The sequence below is a fragment of the Clinocottus analis genome, unplaced genomic scaffold (genome assembly GCF_023055335.1).
Source record: "Clinocottus analis isolate CAN_PGR_092001 unplaced genomic scaffold, fCliAna1.0.p SCAF_15, whole genome shotgun sequence".
Taxonomy (NCBI): Eukaryota; Metazoa; Chordata; class Actinopteri; order Perciformes; family Cottidae; genus Clinocottus; species Clinocottus analis.
Genome location: NW_027175876.1, coordinates 4,643,904 through 4,669,351, shown reverse-complemented (window position 1 = coordinate 4,669,351; position 25,448 = coordinate 4,643,904). Strand labels below are relative to the sequence as shown.

At 43.2% G+C, this 25,448-nt stretch overlaps 1 protein-coding gene across 1 annotated transcript; it reads left to right on the top strand.

Moving 5' to 3' along the window:
- Positions 1 to 318: 318 nt before the first annotated feature.
- snx17 (sorting nexin 17) lies at positions 319 to 24,319 on the top strand. The gene is made up of 15 exons (XM_068577251.1): positions 319 to 1,071; positions 4,913 to 4,987; positions 6,885 to 7,002; positions 8,708 to 8,772; positions 10,315 to 10,425; positions 11,824 to 11,914; positions 14,371 to 14,458; positions 17,093 to 17,162; positions 17,809 to 17,901; positions 18,132 to 18,335; positions 21,101 to 21,229; positions 21,480 to 21,557; positions 21,706 to 21,780; positions 21,872 to 21,913; positions 22,092 to 24,319. The coding sequence occupies exons 1-15, from the start codon at positions 1,012 to 1,014 to the stop codon at positions 22,209 to 22,211; spliced, it is 1,419 nt and encodes a 472-aa protein (XP_068433352.1). The 5' UTR covers positions 319 to 1,011; the 3' UTR covers positions 22,212 to 24,319.
- Positions 24,320 to 25,448: the final 1,129 nt, after the last annotated feature.

The following is a 25,448-nucleotide window of genomic DNA, read 5'->3' as shown; positions in this document are numbered from 1 at the left end:
TTCTGACTGTAATTCATTTTGACTGCGCTTTCACTGTCACTTTGGGTTGAACTAAGTATAGTGTGTAGTTTAAGTTAGATGTTCTTTACAATTCAGAATATATACAAAAACATGCGAGCAACACATTTATGTTATTATATTATACTCTTTTGCATTCCAGTGTAAAACGTGTGACGAACATTGTGCCTGTTTTGTCTTTTTTTCTTACCCGCGAAGAAAGAACCACCCCCGGCTGAAAATGAGATGGTTTCGCCCACAGGGATTGTTGCATTGCCTCTTGATGGGCCACCAGATACACTAAACACAGAATGGCTTAACGGCGCTGGTACATCTTCCTTCGCTGCGATTTCTATCACGTTTTATCTATGAGTTTCCTTCGTCGTCGTATATATTTTTCTTCAGCAAACGTCGGAGACAAGGCAAATAAATTAAACCACAAAAAGTGTAACTGTCTCCCCTTCATATTTCGAAAGGTTTGCCATCGGCACTGCGACGCTGTGGGGTTTGCAGGAAGCAACTGCACCTTTTATGCCGAAACTTCATCTGGTAACGCCAATTAATACAGTTTACCTTTACACATTGAAACTCAAATATTACAGTAGGTGGTTTTAAGTTATCGCGAATTATTTAAAAGTGGGTTAAAGGGATTTTTTTCAACGCAAACACTGGAGGTGCAATTACTTAACACTTGCAACATGGCTGCTGCGGGAACGGCAGTGGGAAAAGTTTGACACTGACGTGGGAGAAGTTTTATGCGAATGCTAGTTGGTACATGAGTTGTTGGCCAGCTATTAAAGTCGCCAGCGGTCTCCTCCAGCCTTGCAGCGCTTTACTCGGACTACAAACCAAGCGGATAAACCGTGCGAGAGCCTCCCCCTCCTCTGTAGTCAACGCCGACCGTCACTGCAGTGGACTTCACTGGGGGAACCGTGGTGTCTTCCTCTCCATCGGTGAAGCTGTGGTGGCGTTACGGGACTTGTCGTCGGACACCGGGCTGTGTTTCGAGCTAAAATGCATTTTTCCATACCCGAAACGGAGGTTCGTTCGGGGGAAAATGGATCAACTTATGTGGTGAGCATGATCGTCTGTGTTTACGTTGTACCCGCGTTCCTGTTATCCATGATCTGATGGTATTGCACAGTGGTGCATCATCATAGGCCAAACTGACGCCGACAAAACACTCAATTGTATCTTAAATGCTCACAACGGTACAATCTAGAATGGCGAATCAACTTGATTTAGACAATTGCAACACGAGGAAGTTGAGTCACAGTCTTGTTGACCTCCAATACACGCTGCAGAGATCGAACGTGATTGTGTGCGGCCATTGGAAGCATCAAAAGGAAAGTACCCTCCTGGTCTTCATTATGGTTCTACACTATATCATTGACCTGGCTCCCAAATGTTGCATTGTTATGACGTGTCTTATGTTGGTACTCAAAGGCATGTTGTCATTTTACTGTCAAAAGCCACCTGAAGAGACTCTGGAACAATCTCTGATTTGTTTTTCTGAGTCACTTTTGCTTTTAAAGGTTTCATTCAGAACTTAAACTGTGTCTGAGAAGTGAGGTTTGACGCCATGATGTCACACTCCTTGTTATTTAAAGCCAACATTGCATTCACTTTTTTTAATCAAGTTTCCTCAACTAACAGCAATAGCTGTCTTGACCACACATGGAGAGCAGCAACAATCTGTATAATAATCAATAATTTGTGGCCCCATCATTTTGCTCGCTGTGTTGTGCAGAAAGTTTCCCATTACCCAACTGTGTTTATTTGACTTGACACTTGTCTGATTGTCTTTAACGTTGTTTAATACCTCATCTAAAGCCATTGTGTCATGCCTTGAGACATTGGCTAACATGCTCAGAGAGGATCGTTCATGGAGGTTGGTAAAGGTCTGCTGTAGCGGAGCACGGCAGACTTAAAGCATATCAAGCTTCTGTGGATGTTTCACTCTGACTTCCTTCATCGTGGACAAAGTCTGGATACATTGTGCTAGTTGTGTGGTGGAGGCAGTGCTGTTCAGACGAATCGCTGACAACTCAGCGTATTCTCTGCTTTTCTCGTGTTACTAGAGACAACATCATCAGTGTGAATGTGTGTCGATTAACATATAAACCACGTCTATCCAGTCGTCAGGTTGCTAAGGAACAGCTTGGGTTCAAGTTGGTTTCTTGTCAATAAAACGCCACAGCAAAAAAAAATGTTTCTGCATGTGGAGGTTTCAAGGAAGAATTCAACTATTCTGATATTCTCCAGATGCTTTGAAATAACATCTGCAACGTCTGACTCATGTGACATCACGCTGACTATTCTCAGTGTCACACACCTGCGAATGACTTTCTTCCATCTTGAGTCCATGTGCGCCACAGAGGGGAAAAAACATCTTGGAATAAGCTCATTTATTTTGAACATGTTGGGGTCCAAAAAGAAGTACAAAATTAACTTCGGATGTAAACCTAAATACACTTTCTTTTCTGTAGTAGAAGTAGTGAACGCTGTATTATATGTGCGCAGTCATATAATTGGATTTATTTCCCATCCACATTCTTGCGTAATCACACGCACTTTCTGTTTAAAGTCAATAGGTTTCTGAATTGAGCATTCCAGGTGCCACCTCTGGCTTGTTTCTAACTAACTGAGCACATATTTACCCAGTGCTGCAGTGGGAACTTTTAAAGCGACTGTTTTTCACCTCTCGGCTGGCAGTCCTGTGACTGTCATTGTGACCTTCCTGTATCTGTCCCGCAGGAAGGGACTTTGCTTGATTATAATGCTGAGAGATGGGATGTGTACCTTGGAACCAATGTGACACAGAAACTGCAGAGTTTGCAAATGACCTCTTAGAACAACAAGTGCTGCAGTTTCTTTTTAAATACAATGCAGGCTGACATATCTTTTTATTTTCAGTGCTCACACTTCCACTTGTCTGTTGTATCTTCCTTGTTTGTGGGTGTGAAAAAAGATCGATAGCCTCTGTAAGTGATAGTGACTTATTTATGTATGATGAGGAACAGGTTGTTCTGTCTCTGTTTGTAGTTTTATATTAGCCAGCTTCTGTCAGTGAGCTATATCCATGAACTTAAAATGTTGGAAAACAAGCATCTATCTTGGAATTCCTAGAACTGAAATTGATTTCTTCGTGCACACCCTTCATAGTGAAAGGATGCAGTTGTATAGTTAAGGTGACAGGGCTATTGGAAATGCACAGCACTAATGAGAGTAACGCTTGCAAACTGACTCCAAAGTACAAATGTATTTCCAGTCGTATCTTCATCGAGTCTAAATATCTTTTATTGAAACACATTTTTGTTTTGAAGCTGGTGCGCAGAAAAGAGCTCTAGATTAGTGTTTGTTTCGTTGTCCCTGAGTTGAACTGCTTGCTATACAGAAAAATGAAGGGCTATTTTTTCGTGCGTTATCAAACGGAGCCAAGACATTCTGCATACTCATTCTTCTTTCCGGCCGGGATTCTGCCGACACATCTTTCAGTTAATTCGTTGGCCTTCCTCCAAATTCTTTATCCTTCCTCTTTCCCTCTGGCAGCTTTGGGGGTGTTCTTACTTTGTGTTGCTATTGATTGGTTGATTGATTGGAGGTGAGCAACAGCAACAGTGGAGTCCAGCGTCTTTAAGACATTTTTTGTTTGCTTTGACAGATGTTTGATCCACCAAATTGATTGGAAATATTAATCTGAAACAGAAGGGGAAGATTAAAGCACTGACAGTTTGTGCCTTCACATCCTAGCAGACAGAGCCCACTTCCTGTCATCCCCGACCAGAGCGGCACACATGGTGCTTGAAGCGGATATTTCTTCGCAAATGAAGGAGCAAGATGTATTTTCCTTTTTTTTTTTTTCTCCTCCTCCTTTATTTTACAAATGAATCATCCAAATAATTTGCAATCTAGCTACTTGTGACAAGCAAAAGGAAGGAAAGATCTTCATCCCAATCATCTTCATGTGATGGCACCCACTGGTTGTTTTTATTCACAATATTTGCCAAACATTTGGGAGTCTTTTGACCATGAGTTATTGTCAGTGTGGTGGTGGAAAAGTTTCTATGTCGTGTTTTTTGAGCCCTTTTCAGAAACAGAAAATAAAAATGAACAGACTTATACAAACAGACTTGCGGTACCTTGTGAAAGACACAACATTCTTTTACAGTTCATGAGAGCCGTTTTGTAAGTGAGCCAGTATTTGGGCAAACTTTAAATATATTTTTCTTTTACCGAGTGCATAACTAAAGTATCACTTTGTTATTCTTGTAGTTTAGCACCATTCCAAATGCTTGATGAGGCATGTGAAATGAAAAATAGATTACTCTCTGAGATTGGCTCTGAACTTGATGGCGAGCAGATATTTGAACCGCTGATTCCAAACGGTGGTTTTGCAGATAAGCGATATCTGATGTCTGTTTAAACAAACCAGCAGTGCCTCAGGGAAAGACTAAGACATTACCCATGTGATCTTTGATTTTCATATGGCTGAGAGCCGGCGTTATGCAAGCGGTTTTGATTAGAAATTGAAATGTGCTCGTCAGTAGCGTTTGATTGAATCCAATTCACACTTCATTTATCCGGTCCTCCTCCTGAAAACGAAGAGTGCAGAAACACATGGTGTTAAAATAGGATGAGACGGGAGATATTTGGGTTGTTTTCAGGTGGTGCAAGGGAATTTGGGAGAAGAAACCTACCGTACGTTAAGCTTACAGGATACTGTTGTTGTTTGACACTTTCAAAATTGCCTATCCTTATATAAGTTATTTTATTTCGACAGTTTGATGTCCACCATACAAGTCAGACGGATCCATACAAGCTTTTGATGATACGTTTCTCTGCACTACGTCAGACCTTTACACACTCGTGCACGTTTCAATTGGTCCCCTCTCTCTCTCTCTCTCTCCCACAGGCCTACAACATCCACGTCAACGGCGTGCTGCACTGTCGGGTACGCTACAGTCAACTTCTCGGCCTCCACGAACAGGTGAGGCTTGAGCTAAACCCATTGCTGCTCGTGTGCCGCGGACCACAAGTGGCCGGTCTGCTCGTGCAGTGAGCCCAACTCTGTTTAAATGCCGTCACGTCGTCTACCCCGCGTGACCTTTCGCTCGTCTTTGTGTCCCGCGGTCGATAGGGACGACACAAAGACCTCCCATTGCTTTGAATCACGACCACGGTGACTTGAAGTCTCGCTGTTATTCCTCCCAGAGTCCAAACTACTGCATGTAAACAGGCAGGATTGTTGAAGAGGTTGGGAGGGGGTGGGAGACATGGAAGGAATGTTCTTGGCCTTTCCTTCACTTCACCTGCTTAGAAAGCATCTTAATCTAAAAAAGAAATGTTGTTGGAAAGTGTTGAGTTGCCTGCATTTTTTTAGTCTCTGCGTCAGTGACTCTTTACACAGACGCAGCTATTTGTTTGAGGCAATTAGTCCATTTAGCATCTACTTGTTTTTTTCTGTAGAAAGTTGACTTACTTACTCATAAAAGTGCTGACCATACTCTTTTTTTCTTTTTTTTTTTTAAACAAATGCTGCTGCAGAGCTCAATGATTCGTCTCTTGAGACTTATATTTGCTGTGTTTCTGGCTGACAACCTGTGAGCTCTCCGTGCTGTGAAAGTGTCCGCCGTGGCATCTACCGTAACGCCACCAGTGCCCGGTCTCCTGTTTTTTCACACATTAATAAATAAAGCGAGCAGGGCCCAAACTTTGCCATCTCCGTCCTCAAGTCTGCAGTCTGACAGTTGCTGTTGCTGGGCAACAGGGAGTGTGGGGGGGGGGGGGGGGGACAAGACGCACTTGAATCTTTAAGGAGCCCCCTCCTCCTCCTCGTCCGCCCCCCCCCCCCCTCCCGAGGGCTTCCTGTGGCGCACGCACAACCCAAAAAAACACTCCAGCGTTTACAGGACACACACACACACACACACACACACACACACACACACACACACACTACCCAGTTATTGCTGAGAAACGTTAATTACGTCTCTTGTTTTCTCCTCTACAGATTTTTAACAAGGTCACACTTGTTTTAGAGCCAGAGCTTATTTAATGCCACCAGTGAACACACATTCATTTCAGATTTGGGGGACTCTGATGCTTCTGTAACCTTTGCTTAGTGTCTGTGGCTGTGAGAGCTGATTTGTATGTGGGACCAGTGCTGTCGCTGATGTACTGAAAATACCAAAGGGCAGTACGTTAAGGTGAAAATCCCCTCTCTGTTCCTCGAGCACCCACTGGGGCTAACCTTCATCATGCCATATGTGCAGGACCTGAGGGTTTTATATCGAGGAAAAAAACAACCCCCCAGTGAATTCCATTTGACAAGCGTGATGTACAGCTTTTGCCTGCAGCAGCATTGCAGGTTCAAATTCAACCACATTCGATGTGTGATTTTTAGATCTGCGAGGGCTTAGTTTAAGACTTCCACGGTTCAAAGCGACCAGCCCTTGAATGATTAAAAAAAAAAAAAAAAAAAAAAGGGAAGAAATGAGTCAAGAAGCTGGAAGACAAAGTAAACTTGGAATAACTAGACGTTCAGGGTTCCAGATGTGTGTCTGTGTGTGTTATGCACGGAAACTCCACCGGCTAGTCATTGAAACGGGGCTTAAAATAAACCTGTGATTCATCTCGAGCAGCATGAATCTACCTCTTAGAAAAAATGAATCCACGACTCTTTAATTTAAGGTGCTGCCACTCTGCTCTGAAGTTAATCGCTTTTGTCATTTAAACGTATTAATCTGTTTTGATTGATTTTTTTTTTTCTAAATTTGAATACCAAAATCACCTGACGTCAGGAAGAAGAAAAAAAAGCAACACAGGTTGAAGAGCTTGACATCCGGCAACCTCGCCGTCTCACTACTTGTGTGCTGTACCAACAGATAAAGAAAGAATACGGCAGCAATGTGGTGCCTGCATTCCCTCCAAAGAAGATCTTCACTTTGACTCCTGCTGAGGTCGAACAGAGACGAGAACAGCTGGAGAAATACATGCAGGCTGGTAAGTTATTCATGCTGAATGGACTTTTTACAGATGGGTAGCATTTCACTCCTTTTCTGGCTGAATTTAAATTCCAGCTACAATGCGGTTGTTTTTGTCCGTTTTTTTTTTTTTAATATGAGCTAACTATTCTTCTCGGAATCGCAGTGCATGTATCCCTTAAGGGGGTTTGTTTTTATAATGTTATGGTAAAACAAAAACAAAAAGAATTGTTTTTTTGTAACAGTATAGCTTTCCAGCAGAAGCACAGTTCCCCTGAAATATTTGCTTTCACACAACAATCACAAGCATGGGTTGGCTCTGTGTCTGCGGGGAGTCCAGCCGTATACACTCGTCTATTCATCCCATATAAAAGCATACAAGTGTTTCACTAAAGCACTGAAGATCTGAGCACAGACTGAGCTGGGACACTGAGTCACTAGACAGAGTTACGCTGACACACACCTGATGAAAGGAGGAAAAAAAACAAACAGGAAAAACTCCTGTTTAGGATTTTTTTTGTCGAGTGTTTATGGGTTTGAATTCTCTAATGATGATGTGCCACCTCTTGGGACACATACTTTTCCCTGAATTGAAAACGGACTCCTTTTTAAAGGGTGATTCATATTTTTTTGTGCTGTTTACACCAGGAGAGAAACTAGTCATTTTGGGGGGGAAAACCCTGTCTGCATGTGACGGTTAGAAAAGCTTTATTTTGCAAGTGTTACACGTTTAATCCAACTGGAGTTTTTCTTAATCCTAATTTGGCAGCTTTTCACCATATTACCCCAAATGTTGTAAACAGGCCGAGGGTGAACTTGCCACACACACACACACACACACACACACACACACACACACACACACACACACACACACACACACACACACACACACACACACACACACACACACAATAAGGGGAACTGGCAGCAATGCAGAGGGTTTGTTTTAATCCTCTCAAGCACTGGCAGTTACAGCAGAACAAGGAAGCGTTGTTCAAGTGTGTATTTGCTCATAGTCTGGGAGCATACGCACACGGGGTGTTCTTGGCTACAAGTTCACTTGGTTACATCATGGCGTTTTACATAGTTATGGAAAATGAACTGCCACAAACACAATCTGCTCTGACGCAGATGGCTCAGAACTCTGACATTTTGTCAAAAGGACAATAGTACACACACTCAGTCACACTTACACACACACACACACACGAGTCATACACATTCATGCTAGTCATACAGGGTTATGATGCAGATGGTTTAATGCACTACACTGCAACTAAAAAGGGCCTCAATAGAAAATCAAACATTATTAAATAAGAGTTATTCATCTTCTCTTTTTGTTCTGTTTTTTAACTTAGGGGAATGCATTATGACCAAACGGGCTTGTCATAGTTTAGAGTGAATAGAAACGATGCCAGAAAACTCTTGCTTTCTAATTTAAGCTGAATTGCTTTGATAAGTGTCTTGAGAGGTCAAACCTAATCCACAGGAACACAATGAGATTCTGTGATAAGAGGAAACTTGAGAACAATTTGGAAATGCCTTCCCCCCTGAGGCTGATGTTTACACAACGTCCACTTAAAGACCTTTAGCTAATTGTGAAGTCATCAGTTTAAACCCTAAAATATCTCTTCTTTACTTCCTCTGCGCCTTCCTCCGTGAGATACGACTCATTTTGTACTCGAGTTACTAATTCGTCTCCTGTTTTTTCATTTCCACAGTGCGCCAGGATCCCCTGCTCGGAGCCAGTGAGATGTTCAACAGCTTCTTGAGGAAAGCGCAGCAGGTTGGTTGTGTGTGTTTTGCTTGAACGGACCGGGCCCGCACCAGTGCGTTTGTTCTCTGTTGCGTCAACATGGTCAACAGGCCTTTGAGGGAGCGAAAGGCTGACGCAGTAAATCCTCCCCAACAAGTAATTGCTTTTGGTAATGCGGACGGGTGAGGTAGCTGCATCCTCACCGTTTATCGGAGCTTGTGGCAGCATGCACTCTTAGCTCTCGACGATGTTGGTTGATGTGTCAGATTGAGTTTGCAACGCAAGCAGAAAACGGGTGAAAGGATTACATCAGACACACCACCGAGGGCAAGGCAACCGTTTCTTTTTTTTTTTAACAAAAAGAGGAACATCGTTGCATCATGTCTTGGATCTGAATTCCTTTTTGAAATGATTGTATTCGAAAAAAAAGAAAAAGTAAGCTGATGAGTCATCTCACCAGATCTGCAGTCCTAAGAATGACGCTGTAAAAAAAAAACCAACACAAACTCGTGAGAGAAAAAGGCTACGCCAAACGGATGGCGTGCCACTGGCGTATTCAGACCAGGTTGCGAGGTTCGCCGTCATCGTTCAAGCTGCGACCCCCGCGTTGCCTGGAGGTCCGTAAATCCAATAACCTTCATGGACCGATTCATCCGTCTGCTGCCACGTCACACCCATCCCTTCCTCTCCTCCCCCTTCTCCGTCTTCCTCTCTCGTTAGAGTCTGCGTTTGTCTCTCGCTCCCTTCCCCCAGCGCCGTATGCACGGCGAGGACAGCAGGTGCAGAATAGTAGATGAGTTACCACCCGGTGTTGTCATTTCATCTGCACCTTCAGCGGTGGGGATGTACTTGGAAGACCCCCCCCCCCCCCCCCTCGCTGACTAAACAGGGAAGATAAGCGGCGGTTTAGCGGCGGTGCTGCGAGACGGCCCGAGGACAGCAAAGCCCGGGGTTATCCGGTTTAATAGTTCAGATATTCTTCTCATCAGCTCGGAGTCATGGAATATTTAAAGGTCTCTGGCAGTTTATTTTCCTTACTCTTTGATTTTGTGGGGTTTTGTTCCATTGTCGCACAAACGACTAATTAATGCCGTTCACTTCATTTCTGTGTGAGCTCAGAGTAGTGAAATAAAGGAAGCTGCAACATCTAGTCAATTCTTAAATTAGCTTCTTTTATTTTGAAAATGAACCTGCAATAATTTAGATATTTATTTAAAGGAGGACTTGATGCATGTTTTAAAGAAAAGAATGGCAAAATAATCGGTTCCCAGCTTCTCAAATTTGCTGGTTTCCGTATTTATTATTGTAAATTGAATGTCTGGGTTGGACAACATCACTTTGAGCTCCAAGAAACCAGGATGGGCATTTTCAGCTTCTTTGACATTGTATTCATTTGGGTAGCTTGTTCGTTCTGCTTTTATCTCTGCGTGATATTTGACCAGCCCATCTTTTTTTTTTCCCCCCACCCCTGGGACCTGGTTTGATTTAGTTTTCGTCCCGATAGGAATCAAAACACATCGCTGACCCGTGAAGCTGAAGGAAAGCCTGTTATGTTTTGTGCCGTTCCCACAGGAGACGCAGCAGATTCCCACAGAAGAAGTCGCTCTCGACATCTGCCTCTCCAACGGTCAGAAGGTCACGGTCAACATTCTGACCTCGGATCAGACGGAGGACGTCCTTGATGTAAGCGCGCGTTGATGAAGAGTGCATACGTGCTCTGTTGTCAGCCAGAACTCCACTGAGCTATTATTAGTTCATTTATCTGATTCAGTTTGGTAGTGAAAAAGTAAAAAGATTAATACATAAACATTTCTGAAGGAACAACTGTGTTGAACACGCTAAACTTAAAGCACATACAGTACAACATCCTCTTTAGTGTACAGACGTAATGTGATTATGCAAACAGCTGGAAATTACACAATATAGTGCCAATTAATTATTTAAGTGTCCAGAAGTCAGTTATCGGCCTCTTCAGCGTGTGTGTCTGTTAAACTAGAGACATTTGATCTCCTCGGTTCATAACATCACACTCCTCTGTAAGCGCTGAGGTTTTACAGACTGTGTTGTAAATCAAATGGAGAGAATATAAACTCTTTATCACAGTAACCATCCCAGGACTTTATGAAGTCGGAGCTCCTGCGATCAAACTCAGACGCCTTGACCAATTGATTTCCACATGTGGGTTTTTATAGGCGACTGTGACCAAACGTTTTAGTACTTCACCTCTACTTGTCCTTTTGTTGCTCTCGCCTGTGAATCTTGTGCGTTCGAGCTTTCACAAGAGCTCCTGTGAAAGTTTAACCGCAGTTGACCTCGCGCTCATCACAGCAGGTTTTAGGGCACAGTTCTCTCAATTACAAGTGTGTGTGTGTGTGTGTGAGTGTGTGTGTGTGTGTGTGTGTGTGTGTGTGTGTGTGTGTGTGTCAGTGACCAGAAATGCTGTGCAATGCCTCAACAGTTACACGTTTGTGTCTGTTTTGCGGTTGAATTGCTGGAGGTTGATAGATAAGGAGGAGTGCACTAAAAAATGTTGTTGATAACATGTCAGCAAGTGCCATCGCTTTGTGAGAATGTAGTAATAATAATAATAATAATAATGCCCTGTGCAGGACTGGAAATGGATATTAAGAAACGATCTTCTGATCTCACCAAAATGTTTTGTTGGTTTTCTCACTAGAAAACATTCAAGTTTCTTATTGAGGTAGCTGTGTGGATACATTTTCTATTCATTGTGATATTTAGCAAGCCATAAGCTCTTGATCTTTGGGATCTTAAGAATACAGGCTGAAGCCCTGCGTCAGGTCAAATCTCTCCCCGTAGAGCAGTACGTACACAACGTGCGTCTACTGCTGTTTGATTTGATCGCTTTTTAACTTGAAACTTGTCACACCATAGATGGTGTCGAACAGGACAAGAGATATGTCCTAATGTTGTTTATATTGAGCTATTTCATGCTATCCCGTCCTTCAATCAAGTCTCTGCGTTTGTCGTAACTTACTGAACAAATGAAATTAGATAAATGCAGGAATGAATAAATGAAATTGAATGAAGTGAAAACTAACTCCCCTCATCTCTCTGCAGGCTGTTGCCACAAAGCTCGACCTTCCAGATGACCTTGTTGGCTACTTTAGTCTCTACCTTGTCCGTGAGGGTGTGGATGGAGGTCTAACATGTAAGTCTCAACAACATGTTTTGTAAAGAATCAGAAAAATTCAAGGAATTCAAACTCCTTGAATTTTGCTTTCATTACTAATCAAAAGTATTCTCTGCGTTCAGAGTCACCCTGGCATAGACTCTTGAAAAATTCTTGAAAGACGCATTACAGCTGGAAACCACCAGCTAACCGGCAAACAAAATGTGCCGCGCACGAAACGCTTCGATAAAACGATGCAACTAAAACGACTTCATCAGGCAGACGAGGACTATTCTCACAAGACACACAATGTATGCAAACAGAGAAGCAAAAGGAACGACCAGTTTGATTAATGCTGTAACATTTGTTATGTCGCACTGAGGAATAACCAAGGAGAATTATGTGCTGTAATGTGACACCTTGGATTTCAGTTTTCTTCCTCTCTAATTTCTCCACAGTCAATATTTAGCTCTGTTTCTCTCTCTCTCTCTCTCTCTCTCTCTCTCTCTCTCTCTCTCTCTCTCGCCGTTTGGAGATGTACTGTAGTTTAATTAAAAAAAGAGGAGCCGCGTTCCCTCACGAGAATAGCCTCTTGTGTCGGAGTTGCTACTGTATCTCCGGCGAGAGCGCATCATTTATTTATTAGCTGCTCAGGAGCTCAGCGACAGCCGGGCCCTTTTGTGTTTGTTGGCCGGGTCGAGCACAGTGCCGGCTGTGTGAAGTGTTTTCAGGTTGAGGATCTATTTGTTGTCGTCTGAGCTCTAAAAATCTGTGCTTGGCTAAATGCCAAATGGCCTCGGATCCACCGACTGACTTGTGATTAGTCGAGTTATATTCCAGATAGCTGCACATGGATTCTACCGTTTAGATGTTGGACCATCCCCGACTCGCGGTCGGGGAAGATTCGTCTTACGTCGCGTTATGTTGGTTTGTTATGCGTTTGTTTGCCCCATCTCCTGTATGTATAGTCACCATGTGTGTGTAGCAAACACTCTGCCCCCTTTAAATGTATAGAGAGGCCCTCGCAAATAAATAATTCAGCATGAAAAAGCATAACAAGTGATTAATAGATTTAATAAATCTCAGTCATTAAGAGGCAAAGACCAACTGGTCGAGCATGAAGGGGAAACCCAACATGTTCCCCTGATTGACAGCTTGTTCCTCACCCTCCTGACTCGCAGGTTTCTGAACACTGCCCCAGCAATTTAGGTGCAGATCATTTGTGTGTCTTTCCAGTGTCGTCTTTTATTTTGCGTAGACGTAATTGTCATGAAGTCATTTCATTTTCTATCATGTCAAAACATTGTCTCCTGTTCCTCCTTCCGTCATCCCGTATACACCAGTACTCAGAAGGTGCTGACATATTTGCACTCACTCGTTTACTGAGAAGTAACTGCAAATCACAATGAAATATTTGCATTTACCGTCGTCGTCACAAGGCCTACCTCGGCAGGGCGGGCTCAAAGCGTTGCACATTGAGATATTTCAGTTTCACGTTCCCGTCTTCTCCAATCCATCACGGCCCTGTCGGGTCAAAATTCTCATCTCCCACTTGCCAAATGCTTCCCCCACACCTCACGCCAAATCCTTTCCAGGCTGAAAAAGGTGCCTGGTGGACTTGGAGGAATCTGTAAATATCGCAGGCATGCTGGATATTCTTAGCGCAGTTTTAAAATCTGAATCTCTGAGTGATGTGAAGGAGAAAGGCCATGTGTTGAATGCGACTCGACTACCGGAATAAATCCGGCGCAGCAGGCCGCAGATCAAACACAACTGCTTGTGGGTGTATTGACATAACGGGATGGCAACGGAGAATTCAATTGATTTCTGACAGGGAGTACGTTTGCAGACATCTGTGTGTAAATCAATGTGTGTGTTTAAATATGCACGCGTGGTTTAAAACGTCAGTGCCGGGTTTTTTTTTTCTCTGCATTTTTGAGTTATTTTTGCAGTTTTCTGAAAAGGCTCAAACAGTTTGAAGCAATCAGTTTGTGTCCATTTTTGGTTTCTACCTGCAGACCTTTTTCCAACGAGCATGTGTTTCTGCTTCCTGTGCACAGCATCTCTGGCCATAAAGTCCTAAACATTCCTTACACACCTCATGGCAAACACGACGGCACTGTTTAGTCATCAGATTTGTAGTGTTGTGCACATGTATAGACGCCTCTTTAAGCACCTGAGAACCCCTTCACTCTCCTTAAGGAACGAGCAGCAATGAAACAGCTGCAGATTAGGAACACACACACACACACACACACACGCACGCACACGCACGCACGCAGATCCATTATCATTTCTTTTAACATTTTAATACTCTCCCACACACACAAAGTTGTGCCCTGCCTTCTGGGAGCTGTCCAGATGGACTTCTCCCATCCCTCATTGTTGTTACCGTCATTGTACAAAGTTCCTTGGGACTTACTTTACTAGAGCTGCTCTTGTTGCTTACTCTCTCTCTCTCTCTGTTTTTGTTTTCATCTCTCTCTCTCTCTCAGTTGTGAGGAAGCTGCAGGAGTTTGAGCTGCCCTATGTATCCATTACCAGCTTGCGGAGCTCTGAATTTCACATACTCCTCCGGAAAAGGTACCCACCACCTGCTCACATCGTGACGTTGAGTTTGATCATGTTCTTCCCCAAAGTGCTCTCCTCCACATGTAATTATTGCTGTGATTCATTGTCCAGAGTATTCATGGTGTAAAGAAGCAGGTCGGCTATCTTTGGCTTGGTAAGCAGTACATTAACTACATGTGCTGAACTTGATATCGTTTTAATCGCTCGGCCGGTAGACACGTTTTTTTTTAATCCATTCTGGGTGTTTCTCATTTCATTCCTTATCTGCAGAGAAGAACTTTATCTGTCAGAACAGCGGGTTGCGTATCTGACTTCAGCAGCTCATTTAGAAAAGAGACCATCTTCATTTGTTTTACAATTCATTTTGCCGTGGACATCGGTTATTATTACAATACAGGTGGCATGTTCGACAGGCATGCTGTAAAAGTCAGGGATTAGACTGAGACGTGAATCTTATGTCATTTCTCAATTACTGTCTATGAACTGACAATAACCTGAAGTGTACCAAAGAGCTGACAGCCCGTTCTCTTGAAGTGGTCATACTGGACTTTAACAGGAGCCAGAACTGAGCCAACACGATAAAGGACGTACATGCACTTATGTAAAAAAGATCATTTTACTGTCATTTAAAAATTCAATATGATAATTTATCTTGCTATAGATTTTAAGTCTCATCATTCAGCCATACTGCTCTTTGTAAATACTATCATCCCCAGCTGTGGCCACTGTATCAGACCAGTCATTCACTTTCATTACACTCTTCTTCATTGATAGATTAAAAGCTTTGTTTTATTTTTTTAGTGAACAAAACCATTTCTTCAACCTTCAGCATAAAACTAACTTTTAAACCAACTAGAGCACATGTGGTGTATTTCGACAATATTTTCTTTGGCTTTACAGAAAATTGCCCTGGTTCTTGTTCATTTGTGGCGCATTTCTCCTTTCTGTAAACATTTAGAAGGCCCAGATAAATATGTCAGTAATGAAAAGGAAGGGGTCAGAAATACAAAAAAGCTTCCTGGGTGGGAGCAGATCTTTGTGCGTGGGTGTGTGTGGAAAACCCTGACGTTGCTTCCCCACCGAGCCTGAAGTTAAGGACTGTTTCCCTATTTAACTTTAACATTTTTCTACTTCCTCGTATGTCTGTTCTTTCGTCAACCAGCCTCCCACTGACTGAGGTACACAGGATGTTTACTTTCTTTCTGCCTCAAGGAAAGTCTAAGTACTCCTGACCTAGTTTCTCTGTGGAGCGTCGAGCAGCGGGGAAAGAATGAATGTAGAACTAACAAGTGGAGGTGGAGGAAAAACAGACCCCCAGTGTACAAGATCCAGGGGAGGATCAGCTCAAAATGAAGTGAAAAGCTCTTTTGGGCTTAAAGAACAAGCTAAGAAAGGAGGAGATTGAGTCCAGTAGAAACATTAAATAAACATCATTTCAACCTTTTTTTTTGTTCGAGTAGTCATGAAATTAAAAAAAACAGGGTTTTGAATAGTTGTGGAGGTTTTTGTGGGTCAGCACCAATATGCACTTAGATATGTATAATGCAAAAGTATGGCTAATGGACATTTGTAGCCTGTATATGCATTATGGGAATTCAAGCACGATGTGTCTCAGCAGGGGCTTTAGTGCACTTTTCATTAAAACTCCATCCTTACTATTCCCTTCCTAGATCCCTTCTTTCTGTCTCCGTCTTCTTTCTCCCTTGTTGCTTGCTTTGAATTGCAGATGTGGCCAGGCAGCGTGCTTCACATCTGCTTGAACAACTTTTTCCGTCCGCTAACCCCCCCTCGTGTCGTGCAATTACATGTAGATGTTAAATTTCACGCCTGCAGTAAAGTGTTGAGGGACATGAATGCCATGAGATTATAGCCAAAGAGCACATGTGGACAAACACACTCCAGTGCTCTGCTAATTCTGACAACGATAATCTTAAAACCAATGTAAAATAAAGGCGCTAAAATATATATGAACTCCTAAATTGCACACTAATTGCACAATAAAGCCTAAATCTTTTGTGTAATCCAATTTGGGCCGTTTTCCTATGTGGGTTTAATTTCTGATCCCTCTCTATGAACTGAATTAATGCATTTTTAATGCATTTTGTTGAAACTCCTCAGGCTGCCACCCACACATCTTCATGCACAGAAGTACCAGCAGTAGCGTCTGATACAAGCACAGCGCTGCCTCTCAAACGCCGCACCGCCCCACTCTCCAGCTGTCACTCCTTCTACCCCGAGAGAAGATTCTCCTTCAGATGAATTCTCTTCCACTGCTACCTCGTTGACATTGAGTCGAGGAATTTAGTCTCCAAGTCACTCTCTCCTTTCGCACTTTCAGCCAAGTGTTAGTTTGTGTTGACTTGATATAATTGGATCAAATGGTAAACACATTTATTTAGCACCCATCTCATCTACTCGCGAAACGTCGGCGCTGCCTTGAGATACTTTGTCTTCCCGGGACAGCAGCGCTACGTGGTGTGCTTGGTATGCAGACGGTCATAGGAGAGGGGTATTGTTGGTGGAAAATGTCTCTTCAAGTCACTCCAACAAATCGGGAGTGTAGCTGTGCCACTTTGTCCATTTTCATTTCTGTTTGGAGATGGATTTTGTAAAAAAAAAAAAAGTGACTGGCTTTTCTTTCTGCAGCTACTGGGACATGGCGTACGACGGTGATGTCATGGACAACAGAGTTGGCCTGAATTTGCTATACGCCCAGGTAAGAGGTTTCATTACGAAGGTAAACCACATGCAGTCGTTTATTTTTAGCTGCAAAAGTGATCCAAAAAACGTTTTTTTTTTTTTTTAAATTTGAAATGATATTAGCATTGGGAACAGAGCATCCTAATTGGATTGGCTTTGTGTACATCCTGCATCTGTTGTGCTTTATTGAGCTCGCCTGGTGCCAGCTTCACACCGAGAAAACTAAATCAAGCGTTGCGTCACCCCCCGGGCGGCCAAATGCTTTTTGTCCATGCCGGGTCTCCATTATCTGATCGTGATGTCAGCTTGTTTTGACTCTGCAACACCTCCACACCTCCCCCGTACCACTCTGTGTTCCTCTCTGATCCCGTTAACAGCTGATCCCTTTTGCTGCGGCAACTGTGATCTGGATGTATGAAGCACTTTTTGGGGCGACAAGTCTGATTGAACCTGGAACTGCTGAGTGTTGAATCTGTAGCGGAGGAAGTCAAAGTAAAGTAAAGTGGCGTTCCTGTGTAATGTGTGCTGACCTGCGCTGTTTTCACCGAAAGGCTGAAGGCGGTGATTTCTCCCACATGTACTGGAAGGAAACACCAACCATTGATTTGTTTTGTGCATCTGTGCAGAGAGATGAACTTCAGTTCTTGTTTTTGCTTCACCAGACAGTGTCTGACATTGAGCGGAGCTGGATACTCGTCAACAAAGACCAGCACAGGCAGCTCAAATCGCTGCAGGAGAAAGGCTCCAAGAAAGAAGTAAGCGAAGGGCACGACTTCTGGATGAGTCCAGTGGATACTCTGAAATGTCTTTTTCCTGGATCGCTCTGTAGACCGTAGAGAATACTGCCTCTAATGCATTCTGTGATGTTTTTTCCCCCCCCTGATATGAATTTTTAAATACACCAATCCAGTTTATTTTCCAAGATGGAATTTCCCCAAAAATGTTGCTTATCTGAAAATTGTTTTTTCCTTCCTTCTTCCTAAAGTTCATCCACCTGGGTCAGACTCTCAAATATTACGGCTACATCAAGTTTGACCCTTGTATCACCGACTTCCCCGAGAAGGGCTGCCAAGTCATCGTCAGCGCCGGCAACAATGAGCTCAACTTCCACGTGAAGTTGCCCAATGAGCAGATAAAGGAGGGGAGCTTCAAGGTCACGCGCATGCGGTGTTGGCGAGTCACGTCCTCTGTAAGTAGAATTGTGTGCGTTTGCGAGAGACGGACCGAGGATGAGTGATTTCACCTTCAAGCACGCTTGTGTCTCCGAAGCTGTGAAATAATCCAATTGGAATGGCTCCATATTAGTCGGAGACTTTGGGCTGGCAGAGTAGAGATGCGGCAGCTTTGGCTGGAGTCCATCTCGAACCAACCAGGGCTTCCAAAGCCGCCTTTCTACCGAGCTCATCTCACCCACTGCAGCAGAAACAAATGTCTTTATACTTGACAAGCATTTGTTTTTTTCACCCCTCGTGCTCTCTTAGAGTGCTGACCTCCTCACCGTTCATCTTCATCAGTCCAATTACCCAAAGCACGCAGCCCACACAAGGATAGCGCTGTATTGATCCTCCAGCCCCGCGTATAGAGCAGCGTCCTTTATTCCAACTGCTAATAGTCTGTTGGCGAGAAGGGGATCTGATGGCATGCAGTATGAGGAAGCAACAGTCTGTGTACGTCAGTATAGGACCGCCAGCATCGTAAGAAAGGGAAAAGATGTTGTTTCACACAGCAATGGTCACGTGTAGCGCACGACGCTCCTGTTTTTGGACTGTCACGTCATTGTATCGATGAGTAAACATGAGGCGCTGTTGGGATCCGTCAGACTCGGCTCAGCAGATGACGGCGACCGATTGAACGGCTGCACACCGTTTCATTTTCACTAATTAATCAATGCAGGAAAATGTTAAAGGGAGAAGACTCCATGAGTCACCGTCAGCCAGGCATTTGAGTAAAAAATAGGACGTGCCACACCGATTTGAACAATCCCAATAACGTAAAATAAATGACTTGTGTGACTTTTTTTTGTTGTCATTTTTAGATTAGTTTACTCGGTATTTGCAGTGCTGACATATCAGAACTGGAGAATATTTCCTTGTTGAAAGAAGTGTAAAGAAAAGCTTTTCTTGAAGCAAAAAAGATTTATCTTCCTCTGTCTGGCTTTACTGAGAGTTTGATTGACAGATGGTTCATCCAATTACCTGCTGAGTATTTTATTTTTAAGTGCTCGCCCTTTTCCAAATAGTTTGCTTGTCAGATGGTTTTGTGTAACAATCCATCTGGCGCATCGGTTTAGGGGAGTACTCCTCAGCCTGTTAAAACGGTTTTATAATGCCTTCTGTGGTCCTGGAGGAGTCTCTGAAGTCGGAGGAAATAACTCCGATTATGTCATCGCGGGAATCTCGGCATTGAGTTTGAAACTTCAAACCTTTTTGCTAAAATTATCATTTTTAACAGAGTGCTGTGGGATTTTTTTTTTTAAAGAGGTGTGCATTTAGGATACAGGGTGGGTTTAATGAAGATTCAGATCCAGTTGCATTTTGGGAAATGTAGCATCCATTGGTTCGAAAAGCTCGACCAATATTTGAAGCTAAAGTCAGGATTTCTCTTCTTATTCTGCACAGATTTCTATTTCAATAGGCTTCCAATAAGTCCACCTTTCTCTTATTGCTGCTTTATTTTGGTTTACTTGAAACTGTAGCAAGAAATCCTGAACGAAATCCACGTTTAAGAAAGAAAACAAGTGTCAGCATAAATTCAAACCATCATGCAATGTCACGCATGGTTGTCTGGAAGAAAGAAACAAAAAGGCTGAAGGCTACATTTTCACTTCTGTGAATAGCTAAACAACAACAAAAAAAGAAGCTTCACGTGCAACTCTACCCCACATAATCTCTTCTAGCATTTGAAAGACAAACGTTTTCCGACACAAGACCTCATTTACATGGAGATGAGGGGAAAAACATCCACTCTTGTTCTGCATCAGTGTTCGTGCCGCACAGTCATTATGTGCATCACCAAAGCTTCTTTTTTTTATGATTCTCCAAAAGTTCATTTGCACAGAGATCTGTACACATGGCAACACTTCTCAAATTAAAATGCATCTTGGCTCGTCTGATTACAGGCTGAGCCCCCGCGCTTTCCAGCAGGGTGCTTCATTTCCGAGCTCCTTCTCAGAGGTCAAAGTCATTTTAATGAGCCCTTTCTCTCATTCGCTGCAGCGCTGCGACCCCCGTCGTAGTCGCATCTCACAATTGCACCCGGAAGAAAACCTATACAACAGTCAGCATCTTTGTTTTTGTCTACATTTCTTCTTCATGTTACGCTGTGTGTGTGTGTGTGTGTGTGTGTGTGTGTGTGTGTGTGTGTGTGGTTAGGGAGGTGGGAGGTACAGCTAGTTTCTGGCCCCAGAGGGAATCGTCTCAGTGAAGAGCACGGGCTCCATAAATAAGGAATGAGGGCTCGTCTCTGGGGAAGCTGCGTCTCTCTGAGCTTCACATACACTGCAGGGGTTTTGATATTCTGTATTTGTACGTCTTTCTTTCTTTCTTTCTTTCTTTCTTTCTTTCTTTCTTTGCGCCACTGTTAATCTTTCAGCATGTGTCTCCTTAAGCTTTGGCTGCCTGTCCCCCAGTGATGCAGTAGCTTAACAAGAGGAGATGTACTGTAGGATAGGAAATGTGATTAAGCTGCTTACATGACCCTCTCTAGGCACGCAGTAGAATACCAAGCTCATCCTCGACTTAATGCCAGTTTGGATGTGGGTTAAGAAAGACAAAAATCCGTTTCTGTTCCGTGCACTTTAAACGCAGGAAGACATATTCAACTTGAATGCTGAAGGAGGGAAAAGTCCACAATAGAATAAACATAAGTCATACGTGGCTGTTGATGACGGTTCATATAGTTGTGTTGTATTTGGAGGTTCACGAGGATGACGTTACAACCCACTTGACTCCGCAGCAAGTCCCGATAGCCAACGGCACCACCAACCCCTGCAGCGCGTCCAAATGCGACGTCAAACTGGAGCTGGCCTTCGAGTACCTGATGAGCAAGGACCGCCTCCAGTGGGTCACCATCACGAGTCAACAGGTAGGGACTGACGGGGAGAGGAGGGTGGGTCAGTGTGGGGGTCATCTGTGGATCCTGCTATGTTTGGGGGGGGGGATACACATTTTTATAGTCCTGTTTATTTGAGAGTAGAGCTCTGAGCTCGTTTGATTTGTATGTTCCTGCAGTTCTTCTTGACTCAAACGCCACCATGATGTGTTTTTAAATGAAGTGAAGTGTACTTTAATACTATCAATGTTGCATATAGTGTTGTATTTGTTTGTGATTCCAGGCGATCATGATGAGTATCTGCCTTCAGTCTATGGTGGACGAGTTAATGGTGAAGAAGTCAGGCGGCAGCATTAAGAAGGTTTGTCTGAAGAGAAATCAAATACTCCTTTCATCCTCATGGAGCAACAACATGATCGCGCTCTTTTGAATTTGTTCATATGCAGAGGACGTGAAGTCACCTTTCCCAAATCGGATGCGACGCTTTACTGTCCTCTGTCTCCTTCTAGATGCTGAGGAAACGACACAACGGCTCCATCCACCGGTCAGACAGTCAGCAAGCTGTGAAATCTCCCCCTCTACTGGTGAGCAGTGGGATGACAAGCCCTGAGTTTGATGGGGTTTTTTTTGGACTTTCGTGTTGATTTTTAAGCTAATTTGTTGTTTTGTCTGCAGGACTCCCCTGACCCAAACCGTGAACAAATTGTCAAACTCTCAGTGAGTATATTTTTGACTTTATACCATATCGTTGTGAATCTAAAAATCACATCAAAATAACATGCAGTTGAGGGGTCGGAACATGTATTCCCAGAACTTTCAACACATTCGAATGAATCGATGTCAGTCGGGTGTTACGCATACCGATTTAATTCCGAACTTCATTATTCCCTTTCAGACCAAGCTGAGCTCGGTGTCCCTCCGAGGGATCAGCGCCTCCAACTCGGCGAACGACATCAGCGGCAGTGACTGCCATGGCAACTATGCTTTCGAGGGAATCGGGGACGACGACCTGTAAACCTCTCGACCCTCCGCTCCCCTGCCCTTCTCCATTCCACCGTCAGCGACTGGGACGACAAAGATTACGAGCCGAGCCGAAGCGGGGGCCCACGCACCCCGCCGATTCTGCAAGATTGTAGCTTCTTCCTGGAGAAACCGCTGCCTTAAGCTCTCATTGCCTCTTCGACCGCGTCCTTGCTTTCAGACTCTTAAAAAAAAAAAAAACCCGCCCGTCTTGATTTGTATTTTAGTCACAATCACCATATTCAATGACAACTTTGTCCCGATATTATTAAACTGTGTGGCCGACTACGGTGAATAGCATGGAAAGCTACAGGTACGCAAATAGGGGAGGTTTTATTGTTTGTTGCTGACTAATTCCTACTTCACTTTCACCCTCAAGGATTGTTACCGTTTCCTCGGCGGTGTATGTGAGGTTCTATAATGCAGTTCAATACGTGAGGTACAAAGTAAATTAATATATTATTAACTACATGGAGAAACAAAAACAGCCCTGCTCGCTCCTGGATGCTCCCCCTGCTGGCTGCATGTTCCCTCACCAACGCGAGAGCCAAATGTTTAGTTTGACCCGGCACTAGTGATGATACAGCAGAACTGGACGTGACCCCAGAGTCCAGTGAATGTGTTGACGTGGATCTCAAAACTGTAGACTATTCCGAGCAACGGCTTACTTTTTATGGATGCTCAATGTTTGGCCTGGCTATAAACCAAAATGTCATGTTTTTATACCGTCAGCGATCCTCCGGTGCGTCATGCTCCTCGTGCGCCAAGTCAGCCGGCGTCTTAAGCGGGACGAGGTGGTTTTTTTTTCGGCGTCTGTCACTCGTACTGCCTTCAGAAATAGTCTGATGCCTTAAAGTTTTTGTTTTTTTTTTGTTTTCTTTTTGCCTTTTTGTCGTCGAACCAGACATGGGGTGAAGCTTCAGATGCGCGGCGGCGGCCGGCGTTACCTAGAATCTTGCAGAACTTGGGCGATGGGTGATTTGGCCGAGCTGCTTGCACTTGCTGAACCCGTCACTTTTGCACAGTATTACAGGTGGAGGCGAATGCTTTGAGTGGAGGCTCCAGCATGACTTCAAGCATTGTGTGGAGATTCATTTTTTTTTCCATTGGTCTCTGTAAATCCATCAATTCTTTTTTTTTTCTTTTTTTTTTTTAAACAATTTTGAAAGGTTTCTCATAAATGCCAAATTGTAGTTTACTAAAGCATTTTGCACAAAATAAACATAAAAATTATGACATTGTCACTTTTTATATTATGTACATGCAATTAAGTATTCTGAACATTTACTAATATCTTTATCACCAATAGCTTATTGTAATCAAATAGATCAAACGTAATCTTAAGCTGTAGAGGACAACAAGTTTAAATGGACTAACGTATCATTGTTTACATCATGTTTAGGGGACTTTATTAGTTTAAATGTAAAGTGTTTACAAATTGTGCATCTGATTTTCTTTTGTCTTTTGTTCTTTTTGAGGCGAGCGATGGCGTCGGGAGCGTTCTGGGGCTTCAGTCCATTGTAGTGCGTCTGCACATTGTGCCAATCATCTCAGAGGATTCAGTTGAAACGGTGCTTTAGTGAAGCAGCTCATGTTTTCTCAATTGCTGGAGTGAACAAAGTTCATGAGGAGCAGGCAAACAGAACAAACATATCCCGCTTGTTTTATAAGACACGTCGTTTCATAATTATTTTTAGCGCCGGGGCGTCCGTCGCGCTGCATCTCGGGCTCGTTCCGAACCGATCAACAGCTTTACTCTCACTGGTAGCCAGGACTGGAGAAAGAAATGTTCTCAATATACTAAATGTCTCGTTCCGTCACTGCTGTGCTTCTTCTGTCTCCAGTTGCATTTACAGTAGAGCCATGCGGACGCCACTATTCATTTTTATTTTTCAATATTCCGTGGAAAACTGCAAGGTCCTAGATGTTAATAACTGTGTAGGTGCCAAATTAAAGTGCATTTATCACCAGCATTCCTTTTTTTTTTTTCCCCAGAAAATGTCAAATTTCATAATGATTGTATTGTCTTGATTCATTCCACTTTTCATTCTGATTTTAGTGGTGAGGTCAGTGGCGACTGTCATGATGCTGAAATAAACTAAAATGTAGGTGATCTTCGTCGTCTGTTACTGGTCTGCTTCATCATCACTCAGCGTTCGTTATCGTGTTGTCAGATGTATATGCAGAGAACCTCACTCGGTAAAAAGAGCAACCGAGTGACATGGGTTATTAAACAAATATTTGAAGCTAAGAGAACTCGCCTCTTAGTATTTATAACTGAGATCAGTGTGAATTTCTTTCGTTTCCTCTCAGGGCTTTCCTCTGTTGGGGTCATTTGAAGCCGACCCAAATCATTCTCAGTTCCTCTCTTGACCGGTTGGGTCTTAGTAGCCCTTGAACTTTACTTGGAACTAAAAAAGAAGCAGATTGTTCTTTTAATTATGTAGTTATTGCCCAAATGAGTAAACCTCAGCAGATATATTCAGTTTTTACTTGAAAACATACACAAACCAGAAATGTAGTGAGCGGGACGTTTTAAAGTTGACAACATGTTGGTGCTCTCTGATGGACAAACATAAGATAAGATAAGATAGTCCTTTATTAGTCCCTCAGTGGGGAAATTACGGGATTACAGCAGCCCTTATTCGCAGAAAAAGAGGAGTTTCTAAATGACCTCAAATACACCGCAACAGCGATTTCCCTGCGGTGCATCAATCTGGCTCTCCGTGCCTTCATTTGTTCAATATTACGTTCCATATCATTACCGTATGAGTCTACAGCAGGGCGATCATTTTATGGCACAAATAGATCAAGATTGGCAGATACGACTGTCAAAAAGAAACACAAACCCGGCTGATATTTTCTGGGCACAGCTGAATCAATTTTGGAAAAAAAAAAAAAAAAAAGCCAGACTGATAAATTGGTCAGGCCCAAAAATTGGCTGATAGTTTCTTGGCACGGCTAAATCAATATCAGATCCGTCTGTCAATAAGAAACAAGAAATGTCAGTTGAGAAATACCAGTTGTATTTGAGGTAATTTAGAAAACTGAAAAGCTAAACTGACGGCTCACGCCAACACGCTCGTGTTTATTATCTCAGTGTAGCGCGTTAGCACGCCAACATTTCCTCCTTCAAAATGGCACCAAATTGTCTGAGCGATGCCAGTTTTGCAGGCATTTGGTCATCGTGATCCTGACACTTATCAAATTTGATGAAAGTCCATAACTAAGT